Source organism: Misgurnus anguillicaudatus, chromosome 21 (assembly GCF_027580225.2).
Source record: "Misgurnus anguillicaudatus chromosome 21, ASM2758022v2, whole genome shotgun sequence".
Classification (NCBI taxonomy): Eukaryota; Metazoa; Chordata; class Actinopteri; order Cypriniformes; family Cobitidae; genus Misgurnus; species Misgurnus anguillicaudatus.
In genome coordinates this window covers 60,421,141-60,442,261 of record NC_073357.2, presented here as the reverse complement: position 1 = coordinate 60,442,261, position 21,121 = coordinate 60,421,141, and the positions used below count along the sequence as shown (strand labels likewise).

The 21,121-nt window shown below is 38.0% G+C and overlaps 2 protein-coding genes across 4 annotated transcripts in view; both read left to right on the top strand.

Annotated features, from left to right (window-relative positions):
* Positions 1–1,954, top strand: part of smchd1 (structural maintenance of chromosomes flexible hinge domain containing 1) — a 54,091-nt gene extending 52,137 nt beyond the window's left edge. The window contains exons 48-49 of one of the 2 annotated variants that reach the window (XM_055217278.2): positions 1,168–1,255; positions 1,558–1,954. In XM_055217278.2, the coding sequence (XP_055073253.2) occupies positions 1,168–1,255; positions 1,558–1,570 (101 nt within the window). In that variant the 3' untranslated portion in view covers positions 1,571–1,954. Of the gene's footprint in view, positions 1–1,167; positions 1,282–1,557 lie in introns of both variants that reach the window. The other variant, XM_055217271.2, reaches the window with a different exon arrangement.
* A 132-nt stretch (positions 1,955–2,086) lies between these two features.
* Positions 2,087–20,659, top strand: emilin2b (elastin microfibril interfacer 2b). 2 transcript variants are annotated; one of them, XM_055217257.2, is made up of 9 exons: positions 2,087–3,379; positions 3,975–4,100; positions 7,613–7,797; positions 7,902–9,356; positions 16,312–16,473; positions 16,545–16,580; positions 19,081–19,116; positions 19,201–19,329; positions 19,523–20,659. In XM_055217257.2, exons 1-9 carry the CDS (start codon positions 3,243–3,245, stop codon positions 19,837–19,839), a joined length of 2,583 nt encoding a protein of 860 aa, XP_055073232.2. In that variant the 5' UTR covers positions 2,087–3,242; the 3' UTR covers positions 19,840–20,659. The 2 variants fall into 2 exon arrangements, with proteins under 2 accessions (XP_055073232.2, XP_055073223.2); XM_055217248.2 differs by having other exon boundaries at positions 19,198–19,329.
* The last annotated feature ends 462 nt before the right edge of the window (positions 20,660–21,121 follow it).

Genomic DNA, 21,121 nt, shown 5'->3' with positions numbered 1-21,121 from the left:
ACATCTTTAAATGTCAAAATATAAATAAATTAAAATATTCAATCTTCAGGGATGTGCAGATGAATATATTTAGACACAGAATAACAAACTCACCTTAATCTTTAACTTTAGACCTTGATGAGTATTAACATTATTTGTTATTCATATTTTATTATTAAATAAATAAGCCATTATAATATGAAAGTGATGTACATGCGTTGTTATAGTAATAAAAACCTGAGTTTCCCCCTTACTTTAAAACGGATGATTAGTTTGTGGTTCATTACTATTTTTATGAAAACCCAACAACAATTAAACAAATACTAACTCACTTATATTAAAGCATGAAATGAAACCTTTATTAACCAGTGTTTGTTTGCGCTTTTGTTTCTGTAATTGTCCTGTCAGGGTTGCCAGATCCATGTAACAAAACCAGCCCAATGGCCATTCAAAATGAGTCCAAAAGCATCCCAATGACTATTCACTGCCCAAATACAAACAACTAATGAACCAAATCCTTTCATCTGTAACCTGCAGAACGGTTTAAAAGAAGCCTAATTCAGAACTCTGCCGAAGGGCAGAGGACCTGGCAACGCTGCCTTGCTTTTTAACCAAGCTGGTCGCACAGTGAGAAGCAGCGCCTGGTAAATGTGCTGCTCACATTGTATGAAGAAAAGTATCTAACTTTGAGAAGGCAGCTCGTGAAAACAGCACCTGAGAAAATCATGAGAAAAAATTGAGTTATGACATTGAGATATAAAGTCGAATTGTGACTTTAAAAGTTTGACTTTTTATCTCATCATTTTGACTTTTTATCTTAGAATTTCAACTTTTAAAGTCATAATTTGACTTTATAAGATAAAAAGTCATTATGAGATGTAAAGTCCAATTATGACTTTGAATTTTTGACTTTATATCTTATAATTATGATTAACCAGTGCATGATTTTTTCGTATGTGGCGGAATTGGGCTTCCATACGCTATGGAATTTATCAAAAATGTTTTCATTGCAGTTTTCGTTATCATGCATAGTTTTTTTTTTTTTTAGTTATTATATATTTTTCATCATTGAAACCGTAGTTGAAGAAAATTGAAATGAACGCTGATTCAAAGAATTAAAACATGCAGTTTCTAAATCAGTTTATACTATATAATGATGCTGACAAATGTTTTTTGTGTTTGTTGCAGCAAGCACTCCTCAGCGCACGCCTCGTCCTGCGACAGTAAAGCGGAGTCTAGAGACAGAAACACCAGAGCACTCCATCCCGCCAAAAAGGTCCCGTCGAAAAACACGCAAACTTGGTACATTTGTATCTGTTGCCATTTCTCTTAACTCTCAAGGGTTCCCATAGTCATGGAAAACATAAAAATGTTTTTATATTGTGGATACAACTTGTACAGGTATCAGCTAGTATTTGTCTATACAAAGATTTTATTCAATCTTCATTCATTAATGACATGTATGGAATAGTCATAGATGTTCAAAGGTATGGGAACCCTGCTGATCATTTCATTGATCTAAATTCTGCGTGTTGCTTTTGTTTTCACTTGAGTTATTTTCACTGTTTTTTTTTGCAGATTGCTGATGTAAATATGGAGCTCTTACTGCTGATAATCTTTCTCAAATGGGGGAAACGTTTCTTTTTTCTGAGTTTATTTGGAGCATCAGAAGTGGACGCATTGTTCCAGTTTTTGCAAATCTTTTTTTATGCTAAGGGCAGCTAATGGACTGTGTAATGTTTTGTATCTATCTCTAAAATAAGATAAAAAATGTTTTATATTTTAAAATGAAGTGTTTCTTTACGTGGGTCTTGTTCTTGTCTTCCAACAAACAGACTTTTAGTTAGTGATATAAAACAAAGCCTGGGGTTACAATAATCTAACCAGTAATTGTTTTATGGCAGTAGGCTGTATGATGTCATAGAGGAGGGGGGCAGCCATCAATTACCACCCATTAAAGAAAATTACTGTCTTATTTTTGTTACTTTGTTCTTCACTTTTTGCAGCTGTTCAGTGTAATAAATCAACTTAGTAGTTAAAAACATTTTTCTTTTAGTTTAGAGAGCCATGCCAAAATCTAAAATAAATGTTTGGGTATGTTAGTCAGATTCCTTTGATTGATACGGATAACTTGAGAAGTAACCCTAACACAGTATACGCGTTAAAATATATGATGATGTGATTTAAAGTACAGTTCAGCTAATGGGCAGCTTAAAATACACGCATATTAAATTATGATAAAACATTAAAAGAGTAAAACAAATCCAATAATGACCTGGTGCTAATCATGTAGTTATAAAACCATATATGGTACATTACAAAGTGTATTATATGTCATTATGGACACGTTTATATACATTACACTTCATGCGCTATACTGTAGTCTCCTTTTACTTATTTTGTTTAAAATAGTTTTAAATGTAGTATAGCACCCTGTCACAATTCGTGGCATGTCAGGTTAACTACCCAATCATCTCTTGCGCGTTCACCTGGCCGTGGCGCGGCGGTCCAGGACGCGTTTTGCGCACTTTCTTGTCGCGCCCGGAGCAAAATATGACTGGGAAAGCTTCCGACTTTACGGTTGAAAATCTTAAAGGCATTTTAGTAGCGCTATAACTCTTTGAGACTTGTGTAAGACGACGCTTTTAATGATTGCAATAGCTCACGTGGAGAAGAGCGCGTCTACGCAGCATCCATCACAGCGCAGAAATTTCCATGCAACTAAAAGTTAGTTTTTACACGCAAGTTTAAAAAGTTAATGTTCTACCAATTGTGCCACAAGAACACATTCTAGTAATAATTAATTTGTATTTAAATGTGTTATATGAGCATAATAGTCTGTTAAAAACTAGTTTTTATTTTAAGCTATTTTATTTCTTATGTAACGGGATACAGTTGGTGTTGAACCCATGACCTTCGCGATGCTAGCTTGTTTCCACAATATGCCAGTGATTTCTATTGAAGTAGGAAATCGTAACCACTTACAAACAGAAAGTTTCTGAGCCTAACCAGTTTGTCATGTGAAGTTTATTGGAAACCATAAAGTATTCAGCAGTAACGAGAACCTGATCCCACAGACGCGCGTCCACCGAAGGAGAGCTGCGCGCCCACTGGATAGCTGCGCGCACTGACGGGGGCGGAGTGCCAGTCTCTCCACTTTAGAGCCATCATTGAAACTCACACAGTGTTCATGAAACTTCGATAAAACAGCATTTCTGTGTGTTATTAATGCTTGCATGCGCACTCCTGTGAGTTAATTAAAAATGAAGCGCGCTCTTGCAGGTCAAGCGCACCTATGTATTGGAATTATTAGTTTTCTTACCTTTCCACTGGTTTATGGAACCTTCAGTCTGTTTCAGGGCAATGCCTATTCAAACTCAGTCCCACGACAAAGAAACAAGTAAGTAAACTTTTTTTTATTGTTATGCTTTCACAGAAAATATAGTTTTAATTTTGGTTGTGTATTTTTATTTGTGCATTGTGTACGGCTGTAAATTAAACTTGAGCAGTTTGCTCTGAGAGGATGCCACACTTAAATAAAGTCTATTAACGTATTTAACCTTTTAAAAGCTCTTTAAAAAATCTCAGGTGTACTGTCAGTGGTTTTCTCTTCATTAAATGGAATTGATGAGCATCAGCATCTCGATGCAAATCTGTTGGTAAAGTTTATTTACGACATTTGTTTTAAGAGCTGTACATGTAACCACGCCTTATGCGTTCAAAGTAATTAACTAAAAAATAATGCTCTAAAACACAATTTAACAAATAAATGATGACTCATGGTCCGTGTGTAGACGTCATTTGATTTTCTTATTACTCTGCAACATCATGCAATTAATTGGAAAACAGCAAAATTGTGAAGAAAAGAAGTACTGCGCATTTTAGTGTGTTTTTATTATTTGTATTTTTTCTTTTAAATGTAAACCATACAGATTATTTAGATGTGTGTATATTTTACGGTTTCGTCTTTATTGTTCTTATTTTATTCCTTGCAGAAACTGGTGTGCGTTCGTAGTGCACAAGACCGTGTCGTGCGCTGTGCACGCGGCTACCGAAAGCGTCGTGGATCCGCAGCTCGCGCCCTGCCCGCCGCATCTGCCAGAGTGCGCGCAGCGGATGATGTAAGTGTCTCTGGGGGGCGCGCTCTGGGCGGAGGTGTGCGCACTATGAATGGTCAGCAAGGAGTCTGTCCGGTTGTGTAATGAATCAGGCATGGGATCAAACCTATTATAATGCTGGAAAAGACAAGTATGACATGCTGTTGAATCAGTTTGGCTGTGCAAGTCAATTACTGTCAGTGTATCACTCCAAGAACGTGCACAGCACGCACACGCATTTTCCGGTGATCTGTCCGCACACACATCCAGTCTCGAGTATTTTTATTGGAGGAAGTCACCAGAGATCAGATTAGATAAAATTGTGAAATTGGGCCTTCTTGAAAACTCTTTCTAGTTAAATTGGACTCAATAACTGTCAGGTTATCAGTCTCCAAATTATTTATGACACTGAAATGCCAGAGGTTAAACGCAAAACCAGTTAGTTTGTGTAAATTTGCCCTAAACCATGAGATTCATTCACAACTGTGTGTTGTGGGAATTCTGTTATGCACATTTCTTTTATTGCGTAAGTGAAACATACTGTACCCTAACAGTTGTGTGATTGTAGCTGTAAAGTGCACACATAGTCAGGCATGTCCGTACCCCTCACCACCAGAACTAAAGCTGCACTCCAGATGTGTGTCACTGAGCAAATCATAATAAATTATGCACATAAATCTACACTGTTATTTTGAATGTTATATTACACTGTTAAACTGTCACTGACATGTTTGTTTACATGGCCCGTGGACTACACAAATTCTTAACATCCAGACATACATACTGTACATAAACTACATGTACAGTATACTACTCACTGACATTACTCAAATATTGACATGCATTTAGGACAGAACTGCTTAAGCGGGGCAGAAACTATGTAGGGTTAATTGTAACTTTACATATTTATACATGGCCGAGCAATCTGTGCTTTTGGTCTTTTTCTCTGTGAATCTGTAAAAAGTTTTGATGTTTTGGTTAAGATATTGAACAAAGAATGTTTTGGAGGCATGAAAGTCAATTTCTTCATCTTATGGGTTTTTTTTTCAAGTTGGGTGTGTAAGTCACCAAATCCAACCATAGATTATTTTATTCACTGTCTTGTTACCTAAAACATAACACCATTTTGAAACATGTCAGCAACTCTTAGTAACTGTAATATGTAAATACTATTCATCAAAATAATAACTGTTAAAAACTCTCAATTATGATTTGTTTGTCTTAAAGGCGCTCTAAGCGAATTGATGCGTTTTAGACCATAAACATTTTTTTGTTACATACAGCAAACATCTCCTCACTATCTGCTTGCTGCCTATCCGCTGATCAAACTGTAAAAAAACGCGATCTCTGTAGACAGCTCAGGCTCGACAAACGGCAATATCAACATAGTGGCCAAACCTAGCACAACAAAACATAACAAAGTGTTCCAGCCAATAAACGACAAGAAGGATTTGGGGGTGTGGGGGTGGGGCTTTGGCGCGTTCATGAAAGCACGGACGGGAGAGGGAGGGGGAGCCGTTAGCTACGCTCCGTTTGTTTGAAAACAGTTTAAACATCAACAGGAAGTGACGTCGCACATTATTCGCTTAGAGAGCCTTTAAAGGTGCAGTGTGTAATTTTTAGAAGGATCTCTTGACAAAAATGCAAAATAATATACAAAACTAAATTATCAGGGGTGTAGACCTTTCATAATGAACCATTATGTGTTTATTACCTTAGAATGAGACGTTTTTATCTACATACACCGCGGGTCCCCTTACATGGAAGCCGCCATTTTGTGCAGCCATGTTTTTACAGAAGCTCTTAACGGACTAATTTTTTTACTAAGTTGTCTCCAACAATGACATGATTGTCCGATGGTGGCTTCCGTAGCTTCTCTATGTGTTTCAAAAGCGAGGGGTGAGCAGTGGAATGAGCCATTGGTTGCAATTCGCAACCTCACCACTAGATGTCGCTAAAATTTACACACTGCATCTTTAATTGTGCAGCACAGTCATTAAAATCTATATACATTGATGCATAATAGACGGATGGTTAGATGAAAGATCATGGATGGATGAATGTGTGGATATCTATATATTATAGGCAGATTTATAAACAATATCCACCTTTAGTATATAGACAGAATTTTATTGAATTATTTGTTTAAACAAAATTTTCTAGTAGGCGTTACAACAAACCCTCTGTTTATTGCAATGAACCCCAACAATTAAGTTGTAACGTTTGCACTTCTGTCACTTTCGGTGAAATTGTACGATAACTGTTGGTCCCATAAACAAACTTTAAGTGTTCATTTGTAGTAGGGATGGGACGATTACCGGTTTCACGATTAACGGCAATAAAATGTCCTAACTTTTAGTAATATCATTTTAAATTTAATTATCATTACAACCATGTTTGATTACCGTGATTTTGAAAACTTGCGCTAAATCCTGTCCAACCAGAATCAGTTTGACGCAGGCGCGCACATGCAACATAGTTTTTTGCACAAGAAGGCATTTAAGGGATAATGTATTGTATTAATTTACGGTAAAATTATTAGACAGATTCAGAAATAATTTCAGGGACATGAAATATTAAATTGTGATTTTTAAAAATAAAACATGTTCAAAGTTTTCAGTGTGTGTATCAGTTCTTTTTGAACATTTCCATCTCATTTTAACAAAACCATGATAATATTGATAACCGTGATAACTTTGGTCACTATAATCATGATATGAAACTTTCATATCATCCCATCCCTAATATGTAGCAGAGATGTGTGTGTTGATTTTGTAAAAACAATTAATCTAACCTAAATATTTTTTTAATGATAGAGCCAAAAAGCCGAAAGCGTTACTTTGTGCCATGTTCTCCCTTAAAGACTGCATATACTGCAAGCTGTTTTGTATAAGTGTTTGTCAAAGGCAAAAATCAGTTTAGCATGTAGTAAAAGTAGGCAAATTGGACTGCAGCATATAGTGGTTGAATGCAATTTACCTTTAAAAATGTAAAGCAGTTAGAAAATTAAGTTTTGTTTTGAGATTTCTGCATACTGTGGGAACGAATTGTAACCCACTTTTCTCCAAAAGGGCTTCAAAAGGACAAAATAGGCATCAATAAATAACCCTTATGTGACTTGTGCATATTCCAAGTGTCCTGAAAGCATATGAGTGGGTTTGGTGAAAAACAAGTCAAATATAATTTATTATCTAATGAAATGATGGATTTCACAATTGTATGCCTTCAGGACACTTTAAATATATGGCATGCGTTGCGTGGAGTTATTTTATGATGCTTTTGTATTATTTTGAACTTTGAGTTGATCACAAACAAAGACAGCCATCAGGGATTGAAATGACATGAGGGTAAACGAAGAGTAAATAGAGAAAACAATTTCATTTGAGGATGATCTGATTTTTTTAACTCTAGCTCACAAAGCTACTGTGTAGCTGTATTATTAGTATCCTTAATTTAATTTTCATCTTTCGACTGGCATGTGCCCCGATGGTTTATAATGTTGCAATAAATTACATAATTCATAATTGTCTTTCAAGGTATCATACTCGCCTGGTGCCAGTATACAAAGTAGCTTACAAACAGGTGACTGAGCTGGAGTGGAGGTGTTGCCCAGGTTTCCAGGGTCATGACTGTACTGATCTGAAAGATGCACCGCCGAGACCTCACGTCCTGCAGGAATCACAGCAGGATCCCACCAACCTGCAACAACAAAGTGTGCTGGGTAAAGATCTGTTTTTTTTTATTCTGGATTAGGAAAAAACACCAAATATAGTTGACTAAAGGTGTCCAGCGTTTGGCTGAGTATGTATGGCTTGGTTGTTCTAGGACCGGAGGTTGTCTCTGGGACGCATCCGTGGACACATCCAGGGCAAAGTGGACAGAGTACGGATCCCTCAACACAGACTGGTGAGCGCCAACAGGAAAGTCGGCGAGTAAAGGCTTTAGAAGAAGAAGTAGAGCGTCTTTCTCAGACGGTCCTTGACTTGCAAGCTGCCATGACATCGGCCACTGCAAACCTGCGGGTAGAGTTACAGGAAGATGCCAGCAAGATCTTTGAAAACATGTTGGCGAACTTGCAAAAACCACAGGATGCCAAAACGGGTGGAACCGTGAGCATCCTGTTCCCCCATGAGCTTGGTGGATCTCAAGTTGCAGATGAGCTCCAGAACCAGGTCACCAACCTTTCCAACACAATCAGCACTAATACAAATGACATCCAGGGTCTGAGCGTCAAGATCCAGAACATCGATGAACAGCTGCATCGGCTAACAGAGGCATCCAGTACTGGTCCACTTCAACCTCCATCCACAGCATCAACCAGCGAGTGTTCGTGTCAAACGTACGTAGACGAAAAGATCTCTGACCTGCGTATGGAGCTTCTTGAAGGCATGGACATCAAAATTTCCGATATGAAGAATGCGTGCGACTACAAGATCTCTTCGGTTCAGGAGCAGTGTGAGGAGCAAGAGATCTCTTACTCGAGCTTGGCCGAGCTCATTGACTCCAAAGAGGCTGATCTCCGCAAAGAGATTCAAGATCTGCATCTACTTCTACCGAATGCAACGTCCCCAGGGTTGGACAACGCTGAGGTTCAGAAGCTTAAAGACGACCAACAAGTCCTAACCAATGCCATTAGTCATCTGAATACCACACTTGCACAGATTGATGTGAAGGGACGTGCTCTGGGCATGAGGGTAAGTCTTGCAGAAAAAACTGTAGAGAACTGCTGCAAGCTTGAAGAGAAGATGAGAAGGCACAAAGAGCAAGAACAACAAAACATTGTGCTTGAAGAACTGTTCTATAGTATGCAACCTGACAACAGCAGTTCACTCTTAAAGTATGAGCAACGACTTGAAGTCCTAGAGAAAGACACTGAGATCCTGCAAGGCAATATGGGCTCTCTTTCTCATCAGATGATGATGATGGAGATCTTAGTCTCAGAGCTCAATCACTCCAGAACTTTTGAGAACCACGATGAAAAGCTGGAGATTGTGAATTGTGGGCAATGCCAAGAGCAAGTGACAACGATGAATGGCTTGCTTAACACGCTTGATCGACGTGTGGCAAACATCGAGAACGTTTGCGGCCGGTTCGAACCGATGTCCGACAGTCTCAGAAGGATTAAAGATGGACTCAACAAACATGTTAATGGCCTTTGGACCTGTGTCCGACATCTGAACAGCACAGTGCTCACACATACAAGGGACATTAACACTTTTAAAGACTCTTCACGCTTCTCAAAGGACCGGCAGGATGGCATCACCACACAAACATATACAGGTAAGCGATGCTTTATTACTCATCCTGATGAATAAAGGAACTGTGTTGCTCTTACTCATTAACACAGAGCACTGTTTGCAAGAGTGGTCCTGCTAGAAGAGTGCTAGCAGTGATATGGATCTCTAATGTTTTTATATTAGACCTACCTTAGCTTAAACGTGTAACTTTTACATGTGTCAAAACAAGTCTCTCTGTAGTGAAAATCAGTTAAATCCAAAAGCATTGCTGAGTATTTCCTTCATAAAATTGCAGCTTTCCAAAGACAGACTAAGGGCGCAGTCACACCAGAAGCGCTTTAAACGCTTGCAAACGCAAGGCGCGACGCACTGCCTTTTTTTAAAAAGAGCAGTGCGGCGCGGCTTTTCATATTGCTAAGCAACCACCGAGTCAGCTGTCTTGTCAATCAAATATTGAAGCGTGAGCGCTCTTTTGCTGTTAACTGTCATATTAGCAGAAACTTTAAAAAGAGGACGCTTGCTCTGACCTTGTTTGAGGGTGAGAGGTGCACAAACACGCAGGAGAGAGTGAGCGAGTGGAGTCCGGTTCTTCAAAGCAACTGTAAACTTCCCTCACCACAACGTAAGGCCCGCCTCTCCCCTCATTCGATTGGACAATGGAAGACGTGAATGACGTCAGGCGCTTCTCCGCTCTCTAGCGCTCCTTCAAAAACGCGTGCGCGGCAGGCGGCAGAAAACCGCAAGGCGCTCGGCGCGCATAAACAGCGCGCAAACGCGCCCTGCCCATAGAATATCATTCAAAAAAGGCGCCTGCAACTGCCATAAACGCTTTTGGTGTGACTGGCCCCTAAAACAGCTGTTTGAAATGGCCTCCTACGTCACAAACACGTAACCAATTACATCATCACAGTTACAGCCATTAGCCGCATTTACATTTTATGTTTGGAGTGACTTGATTTCAATTTTTTTCCCTCATGCGGATTTGACTCACGAAGGAGTAAGTGGAAAAGAAGTGCATAGATTCCTACTTCTACTTCTGTGACATGAGCAGTGTGAGTGCTCCAATTTGTTAAAATCAGCGGCGAAAAAATATAGGCTGTAAACACGCAACTCACGTTTGTATTGTGTGAAACCCGACTTTGCGTCTGAAACTGCCGAATGGAGCATCTATGTACATGTATATCTATGGGCAAAGCCGGTGCGATTGAGTATGGGTGGGGACTAATTAACATATTTATGTCTGTGCTCTGACCTAGTGCGATTAAGTAGGGGCGGAGATTGGAGGTCTTCTAGGGACCAAAGAAATGTACCCGTCCCGAAATGACATGATTTACTTTATACCAAAACCCGACGTGGATAAATGATGTTTTTTTACACAAAGACCCTGGGACAAAACACGAAAAAATTAGACTTGAGTCTGACCCTAACCTAGTGGCAATTTTTTTGGATGTGTGTGCAGCCCGGGATCCATCAGTCAGACAGAAAGAAACCCTGGTGGTCTTGCAACCAATTTGGCCTTTTTTATTTGTTATCTGACGACACCAAGGTAAACGCTAAAATGTACGTTCAAAATTGATTGACAGGTCTGTCTCAATAAAAAATTTACCTACCGCCAGCCACACGATGTCGCACGCGCTCTTGGCAAACAGAGGGGGGGTTGAAAAAAGGACTTGATGTACATACGCGAGATAGTTCGGGTCTTCTCGGGTCCGTTCGGCAAATCGATGCCGCTATCATTATATCCGACCCGTGAAACTTTCAGACCCGAACCCTCTCAGGTCGGACCTCCATTTTCAGATCTAAGTGGACCCGTGAAGACCTCTAGGGGGGGCTAATTTGCATATTCCTTGATTCAGCTGTTTTAAAGCATGACGAAATTACTGTCGCAGGTAAACTTTTACATGCTATTATGATGCTTGAAGACAAGTTTTAAGTGATAAAATGATCGACTACAGACGGACTGTAAGAACTAAAGATAAAGCTGAGTAGGTTACAGAAGTATCTCATAAGTTATCTTGATTGTTTGACCTAGTATGTACAGTATTCAGAAGTCAATGATAAACCACATGCAGTTTTCCTGCTACAGTCAAGGCTTCACAGAAGCATTTGCTTGAATGTTTCAAATACTTGTATAGTTTTTTTCAGTGGTAGCACATCTGTTCCTGACAGCTCAAGTCTCTCCAGAGATAAACCGCTTCATTGCACTGATCCAGTAACTGGATTACATTTATCTTCACTATAGCGAAAGGTCTGTTTGTGTTAGTAATACTAGTACAACATGTATATTCACAGTTATGGCACAAACACACATTTTTTGCGGAAGCGTTGGTCTTCCTCTGGATATTTGTAAGTTTCTCTCAGCAGCTGTACGCTGTGCATGAGGTTGTTTTACGCAATCACTCTTAAACGTTACTGTTTACAAAGGGATTTCCTTCAAATACACAAGAATTTGCAGGTAGCCCCCGGGGGAAGCAGTGTTTCCCTTCTGTCTAGTAATTGCACACATATGTCACAAGTGGACCAGCTCCAGAATTGAGCAATGTCTGGCCTTACATGGGACAACATTGTGTGTGTGTGTGTTCATGTGGGCATCTGCTTCTCATTTGGGCGATTTTGTGTTGGCAGTTTTTAAGATGTTCTGGATGCATTAGTCAGAGTTCCACCCAGCATAGAGAATAATGCAATTCATACTGTTGCAACACACACAGTCAGAGGGATTTTTTGGGAATGGTTAGTGCTTTTTAAAATAGTTTAATGTGCAGTAAATCCAAAAGAACTGACCTAATGGCTCTTGGTGGATTATGGTTTTTTGTTTGCGTGTTCTCTGTATAGAAATCAAATAATTTATGCATCCGAATTGGAAAACTTAGATTTTACTGTTTACAAGCATCAAAACTGTGGGACAAACAAACATAAACGGTAGGGATGCACCAATATATCAGCCTATTATTGGTATCGGACGGTTGTTTAAAAACAGCAGATGATCTGGGCATTCAAAAGAGCCAGAAAAATGTGTCAGATCTCAAATTGTGTGATTATTTTAAACTGGGTTTCCATCACCCTAATGTTATGCGCATTTTAAAGTATCGTATAAGAAACGAGTGTTGGAAACCCCACATTTCAAATAAAAATTCCTTAATTCGCAAAAAAGTTTTTACGCTTGCTTGAGCTGGTTTATAATTTATGTGGAAAAGAGTAAATGTGAATAATGGGAGATGAAAATGCATTTGCCAAATAAATTCTGACATAGCAAACATTAAACCCACGTGACTGACTGTCGTTGTCTTTACCATATATGGGGCTTTACGGCGTCGTAATGCCTTTGCGGCTAGTGCCTGCATCACAAATGCTGCATTCCTTCTTCTGTGTACATTCCTTCTTCTGGCAATTACAAGCTGCACTGCTAGTTAATTTATAACTTGGCCAATCATAACTAAATGCTAGCCTGGCTAACACCATATGCTCATTTTCTCGTATTTGAGGCGTGGTTTACGAATGCCCAGAGCCGTTTATTGGGCGCTAATGCGTCTGTATGTAGCTCATAGCAATCGTTTCAATTATACCAGATGACGTATGTAGAGCGACATCAATTCAAACATAAACGACTTTTATCGGTTTGTGTGCACACAGCTGAAAGCGTCTGTTGCCGTGTTATAACAAATAACAAAACTGCTTCGGTGTGTTGCATAGACAGGCTAACTAAATGCACCCATGTCTCCATTTTAACTGTTGGTTACCAATATCACTATCATTCGCTTGAACAACTTGAAGAAAAACCCCTAATTCACATTTCTTTGTTTTTCTTTTCTTTTTTTTTGCAAATTTTGAAAAGATTCGCTACATGTTTGGATGGAAACCCACAACAGACTTGCAGTTTGTATGTTCTGCACTTTTAAGATTTCATGACATAATAATTTCAAATGAGTTAAATACGAAACTATTGGTATCTATCGGTATTGGCAGTTGTCATACGTAATCGAAGATCGTTATTGGCCATAGTTTTCTAAGAGCATGACTGTGTCCAAATCCGCCCACTTCCATACTATATAGTAGGCGAAAAGCAGTAGGTGAAGCGAGTAGTATGTCCAAATTCATTGTATTTGTAAAAAGTAGGCAAAAGTCCCTTGATCTTCCAGCAAGTTACTTTATAAGTTACTCCTCAAAAAAGTAACTAATTGCGTTACTTTTCATGGAAAGTAATATTTACATTACTTTTAAGTTACTTTTTCATACTTGGCTAAGGCTTGATCTCTTTCGGCCTTGTAGGTGTTTACATCCATTTCTGACTCAAACTGTTCCCACTTAGGCGCGCACACATAGAGTTTGCGTATTTCTACATGATTATGTTCAGTTTAATTCAGTACATTATTATTATTTTTAAATCAAATTAATTAAACTGAAAAGTAACTCGCATTACTTTTTTTTTAAGTAACTCAAATATGAATGTGTACATTTAAAAAGTAATGCGTTACTTTACTCGTTACTTCAGAAAAGTAATATTATTACGTAATGCATGTTACTGGTAATGCGTTACCCCCAACACTGATTATATAGTACCTACTGTCACAGTATGCCATTTCGGACGCAGCCCATTTTTGAAGCCCAAAGTGGGCGGAGCTGGCCATCACTTTTTTGGCAGCGTATCACTCCCAGGTATCCGAAAATGGGCAAAGAGATGGAATGTGGGCAAAGCTGTAATGCTTGATTGCTGAATCCATGCCAGCCTAGCTTGATGGTAGGGAAAGCAGAGGCAATTCACCTGTCACTCAAGTGGCCACGCCCTTAATTATGCAACACTTTATAGCTTAATAAAATGAAAACTGAGTTGAAAAGAAATTCACCCCCTCACAGTTGTCATGAAGGGAATAATACGCTATATAGACCAAAACCACTTTTTGTACCAGGCTGTAAAAAATTTTTCTTCTATGAAGTTTTATATGGACATTACAGTCACTTCCGTATAGATTCATGACAGAGACCCGAAGGCTGCCATTAGGTATTGGCACAAACATTTTGTATTGGTGCATCCTTAATAATTAAGTAGTTATTTACTATGGATTGAATTGGTTTATGCTTGTTTTCCAGTGAATGTTATCATATTATGACTTAAAACCGGATAATCTGTGTCTATGCAGTTGTTCCCCCAGATACAGTACAGCACATATAACACAACTGTGGTATCCTCAGATTTTAAATATTGCTAAGGTTACTAATGACAGGAAAAAAATGTATTTACTCGTATTCCATCTTGTATGTTTGTAGTAAGCTTGTCTTAGTAAATGATGGGTTTCCTTTTTTCTGAAAGATAAATGTAATTCTGGAAATCATGAATCATTCCAAACCTGACTTTCATTTTTTTTGGAAGCTGATAAATAACATCAGAATATTGACATTCAGAATATTGACATTCTCTTAAAATGTTGCCTATGTAGGCGGTGTGTATTTTTTTGTCACAGTCCTTTAGTGTTCAGTCAGTTGTTTTTCTTGACCTATGACATTAACCTGTGAGATGAACTTGTATTCAGTCTCATCTTTCACACATAGATGTATTTATATACATTTATCTATCTGGAGGTCTCTATTCTAGGAGACTCATTAGTTTATCATCAAAGAGCTGATATGAGCTCATGCAATATTGTTTGACATCCCATGAGATCTCTCTCTCTCTTTCACTCTCTTTCATCCGCTCTCTTTCTTTCACACTTTTTCACTGCAATGAGCAGATGCCATAATGTAATTTTTTACGCTTGTCTGTGTGTATTATTGCGTGTTGTGTCCACTTTCTCTGTTTGATTTAATAAACATGAATTTAAATTAAATCAGTCACTAAGGTTTATCAATTGTCACACAGCTTTGATAATGCACTAACAAGCGTAATTCGTGTACACTTAAAAAAAAATTGCTGGGAGATTTTTAACCCAGTGTTGTATCCAAAAGGGACGAGCCCATGCTGTTGGGTTGAATTAACCCAGAAAATGTTTATTTTTGACCCCAAAATAATATTTTATTTTTTACATTTGACAACCAAGCATTTTGGGTTAAAACAAACCAGCATAGGTTTAATCACAACCCAACAGCTTGGGTTCATCCTTTTTGACCTCAACACTGGGTTGTAAATAACCCAGCCTTTTTTTATAGTGTGTTTTCCCCACAGATCATCATTTCAAATCTGTTCAAGTTCATTTTTATGATTTAATTTCTGTTTGATCCGATTCCTCCCTATAGAACATGCTACTCATCTTTTACTGAGGACAAACCCTTGCGTGACTTCTGTATGAATTATGAATAAATTTGTGCATTGATGCATTAGTTGTGTATATGCATGTGTGTGTGATTATTGTGTGAGGAAATGTTGTCCTGTGCCTGAGGTTTGTCACTGCTTTATGAGTAGATGAGATCATGTGAACAAACTCATGTAGGGTGGAACACATAAATTATTTGTAATGATTTCCTGGTCAGTTTTTCCTTTCTTTATTCTTCATGCCATTTCAGCATCTATGGCTATATTTATTAACAACAAGTTGATCAACACAAGTTGATCCATAAACAGGTTGGAGAGGGTCAATTTGGTATCTCCAATTCACCTAACTTGCATGTTTGGCCTTTGGGAGTAAACCGGAGTCCCCAAAGTAAACCCACACTGACACAGAGATGTGTCATGAATGAGGTTTGTGACCGTTCCAAAATAATAAAAAAACATATCGCACATCATACACACATCAAGATATTTGAAGACCACACAAACTTTCAGCGAGGAACAGACTGAAATATAAGTTATCATTCATTGAAAATTTTGTTTGATTTGGCGTTCAGAAAATTTAGATCAGTTTGTCAAAAACCCAAAACTTGCTGTTTTTATTTGCAAAACTTTATGAACAATAAAATTGTTGATAACATGTATGACCTGATAAACCTGGGAGCAGCTGAAGTTGTATATCACACCTGTCAGGCATTTATTTTTCTTCTTAGTCGTTTTGTCTGTCATCACTCTTCTCCAGGTGTTCATGAAACTAAACCAGCTGTGAATGTGTCTATGGAAGGAGATCTATCACAACTAGAGCCTCCTGTGATAATGTCAGGGGAGGCGGGGCCTCCAGGACCCAAAATCACATCACAGTCCCCTCAGGGGACACCTGTTACCGGCTACGCGGGAGCACCAGGTACATTCTTTATTACACTGGTAACCATTAAACTGAAAAATTTGTTGCTGATTGGTTGTTGTTTTTTACAGGTTATCCGCTGTTACAAAGTCAGGATTCTGTGTCCGGTATTTAACCCTCTTGAACACAATTACATTCTGTTGAAGTTTAATCCTTGTTGAGATTGTTGACTTATTCAAAAACCCTCCAAGTGCCATACAAATGCTGATCATACAGTTAAATATTAAAATTCAAATTTCATATTTTTAATTAATTTATCTCACAATTCTGTTTTTTTTTACTCGCTCTCAAATCCACATGGCTTTCCTGCATGTCTGTTTCTGAAAATATGAAAAAGATTTAGTTTTGGTAAACCATTCTCTGCAAGCAAGTGAAAAAAATAAGTAATTGAAATTTGACTCCCCTTGTGATGTCAGCAGGGGATCTTCCTATAATAATACCGCCCCTTAATCTGCACTATCCAACCACGGCACTGACATTTAGTGCAGAGAGAAAGAGAGAATAATTGATAGCACAAATGATTTTCGATTTTAACAAACCACCATGATGGTGATCAGTGTTTGCATTAGCAGCTAATTTGCATTTGAAAGGACACACCCAAAAATTGCACATTTTTGTTCACACCTAAAAAATGGCAATTTTATCATGTTATAATAAATTATCTGTGGGGTATTTTGAGCTAAAACTTCACATATGTACTTTGTTAAAACCAAAGATTTATTTCACATCCTAAAAAGTCTTGTGAAATGTCCTCTTTAACAAAGTCACATGGATTTTGGAGGAAAAGTACAGATGACCGAATTTCATAGTTGGCTGGACTGTAACTTTGAGTTTTCATGTACTTCAAGGAATAGTTCACCCAACATGAAAATGGGTGTATACATGACTTTCTTTCTTCAGTCAAACACATTTACATTCAAATTAAATAATATGCTGGCTCTTCCTAGATTTGTAATGAATTGGAATGGTGACCAGGTTCTTGAAGCATTTATACATCATCCATATGACTAAGATCGATTATATACAGTACTATGCAAAACTCTTAGACCACCAGCTTTGTTGATTTAGATTTAGTAATGTCCATCCATTTTTTTGTTCACCCTTTTAATTAAGATACAAACAAAAAATACAGGAAATATGTACATAAAATCAAAAACTAAACGGAACTAAATGTCTTCTTGAGGCGTCAGTCAGTATTTAGTGTTGACCTCTCTTGGCACTGACTAAACCATATTTTGAGCTTTTTTTGAGGAAACTGACTATGAATCAACATTATAAGCGAGCGTTTTATTAATGTAACGTATAGAAGATGGTGCTTAGTTAAGCCCAAGAAGGCTGCCCCCCGGGGTGAAAATTCAAATTCATTCATTGAGAAAATGCGCATTTGCACGGTTAATCGTTACACCCCTAACACACACATTTATATATATGTGTGTGTATATACATATGTAAACGGATAAGGAGATTAAACGGAGATTAAGCGGGCATCACGTTGAAGGACGGCCAGTAGATCAGAGGTGTGCCGACTTTCACATTTACCGGAACTGGGTCTGTTTGTCTCATTGTCCTCGGGGTCGAGGACAAGACAGGGAGAGAGAAACAAAATCTTATTAGCGTAGGGGCCGTTCACATGTAGTGCAAGTGTCACACAGTGATGTGGTTTAAATCAGCTTGGATCCAGACAGGCTAACTATTGCGGCATAAGTATGTTACCCACAGTTGAGGATTTAGCAAATTGGGGGCCCAATGCGAAGATATCTATGGTAACTTATGGTCACCTTCCGATCTCTTAAACCTAAATTTCATTTAGGTTTAAGAGATCCTGCAGTTTCTTGCTATTGCTCAAGTGAAAGTTGAGTTTATCCTAAATATATGACACTTTAGCTTATACTTTTATACTGTTTTAATACTGCACACAAATTTCCTGTATTTTCTAAAAAATAAAATTATATATGCTATAATAATTATACATTCACTATGCGAATGATGCACGATGGCGCGATTGCCGTAAAAACGGGCTTCAACGCGAGCGAAAAATTAGCATTACACGAAGTTAAATCCCCAGAATTTATAGGGAGGAACACGATGCTTAGTATTTGATGTGTACGCAGTATAATGGGGCGTTTACACCAAAGCGAATTCAACGTTTTGCGCGAATAGATTACATGCAAAGTCAATGCATAGAAGTGAATAGACGTAAACTCGCACAGGGCGATGCAAATAACACGAATTGTGTGGCACAATTGCCGCAAAAACACAATATTTGCCTCAGACGCGTTTTCACGCAAGTTAAAAATATTCAATTTGAGGAAAAAATTCACATGACACAAAGTTACATCCCCCGAGTAATCTAGGGCGAGGAATGCGATGCTTTGCATTTGGTGTGTACTTAGCACAAGACTTTTGCACAGTACTGTATGTCTTCTAAAGTGACATTAATTTAGTTGTGTAGTTACGGTAGTTTAACTGTAGTTTAATAGCTTTGAATCAGTGCTGTACTCAACACTAGTTAAACATTATTCAAAGAATGATTTGTATAAACAATTTTACATTTGAATGCATACAGTATTATGGATTAATGTTGCCTTTATCTTAACCTATTTACAGCACAGATTCCATTGAGGACCGTTCAGATGGCCACAGGTAATAAAGTTTAATGTATATTTCACAGATCTTTATTGTTATTGTGTGACGTAAAGTGAATATCTTTGCGTTTGTGCGCAGGAGATGGGCGAGGGATGACGCGTGTGTCATTTTCAGCCGGTCTGACACTTCTGCCGTTTCCTGGTGAAATCGCCACCATCCGATTTAACAATGTCCTGTTAAATGATGGAGGACATTATGACCCCAAAACAGGTGCACATTCTCAATCATGTATTTGTGGTGCAAACATTACAGTAAAAGTACATTTACTAATAAAAATGTATACTTTGTAAGTCACTTTGGATAAAAGCGTCTGCCAAATTGGCATAAAATGTAAAAACCTATTTGTAAGATTAGATCACTCAGATTCATGCAAACAAGATTTCTGAATTGTTCATGTTTGTAGGTGTGTTTATTGTGCCAGTGGATGGGCGGTACTTGCTCAGCGCCGTTCTGACAGCTCAGACTGGAGAGCGAGTCGAAGCTTTCCTCTCAGTAGCCAATCGCAATATCCAGAAGCTCTACACTGCTGGAGTAGGGGGCGGAGCCAGTGAGGGGTGTGTCTGTGGAGGCTCCGCCTCTGTAAGTCTTGCACTACATTTAAAGCGAGGCCAGAGGGTGGGACTTGTGCTGACCTCAGGCAAACTGGCGTTATCAGCGTCCAATGAAATTCTGTCTTCATTCAGCGGAGTGTTGCTTTACCCAACGGTGGCCAAACGATAGCCAACACCAACATCAGAATCATTTACATTTGCAAAAGTCCACTCTGAGATTCAATATCCAGTTTTAAACACTGATGTGAAGATAACATAAATTATCAAGTTTGGTTCATACTGTACCAGGTCAAGTGCAAAAGAGAGATAAACCAAAATACATTTACAGTATTTATAATGCTAGTTAATTATACTCTTTAAAATAAATGTATTTTTATTAATGGTCTCAGATTTTTGGACACCGCCTGTATTTATCTTCCAGAAATCAGCTGCTCAGTGGATTTTCATTTGAGAAAAAAATATTGTTTCACCAAGTGATCTATATAGGGAACTAAAATATCTATCTGTTCATTTGACTGCAATGTTCATTTATTTGTTGACTGTGATCCAAATGTAAACCCAAGACTGTATGTGCACAGACGCTCCGATGTTATGTTGTTTTAAACATTTCAAGAAAAAAATGCATGTTGTAAACGATAATATTTTACAGATTTGTAGTTGTACACAGACACGTCTACATGGTATTACTGTTCGCCGAATGTATTCCCGTTCATAGAAATCACTTTTACCTGTGTACATCATCATCACAGTGAGACAATGATTTCTTAAAAGTTTACATTTTATTTACTGATGCGTTTTATCTATCATTTATTTTTACTGTCATAATAATGTAATATATTTTGTGCAGAATTTGTGGATAGGAATTGTCCATTAATGTACACCAGCTAAGGCATTTATAATTTGATTTACAAAGTGCTGAATGTTAGAAGTTTCACAAAAATGTGCAAATAAGTTTTTATTACGAAAATAAAGCTGTTCCGACAATCACATGTTTGTGTTTTTGTGATTTAGAAAAGACTATGATACATATAATTCATCACAAACCTATCACAAATGTAAAATATAATAGTTTATATTATTAGCGGTCTTGTTGTTCAAATGACCATTTGCGTACAATGTCATAAACATCTGCAATGTCAGCTTTAAAGGTACACTGTGTAAAGTTTAGGTGGATCTCTTGACAGAAATGCAATATAATATTCATAACTATATTATCAGTGGTGTATAAAGACCTTACATAATGAACTTTATTGTTTTTATTACCTTATGGGGCATACACACCAAACGCGAATTCAACGATTTGTGTGAGTAGATTACATACAAAGTCAATGCAAAGATGCGAATAGACATGAACTGGATTGGGCTAAAAACGCAAAATCGTCTTTGTGCAAGTTGAAAATATTCAATATTTCAGTGAAAAATTTGCATGACACGTGGCAATTTTTAAGCGG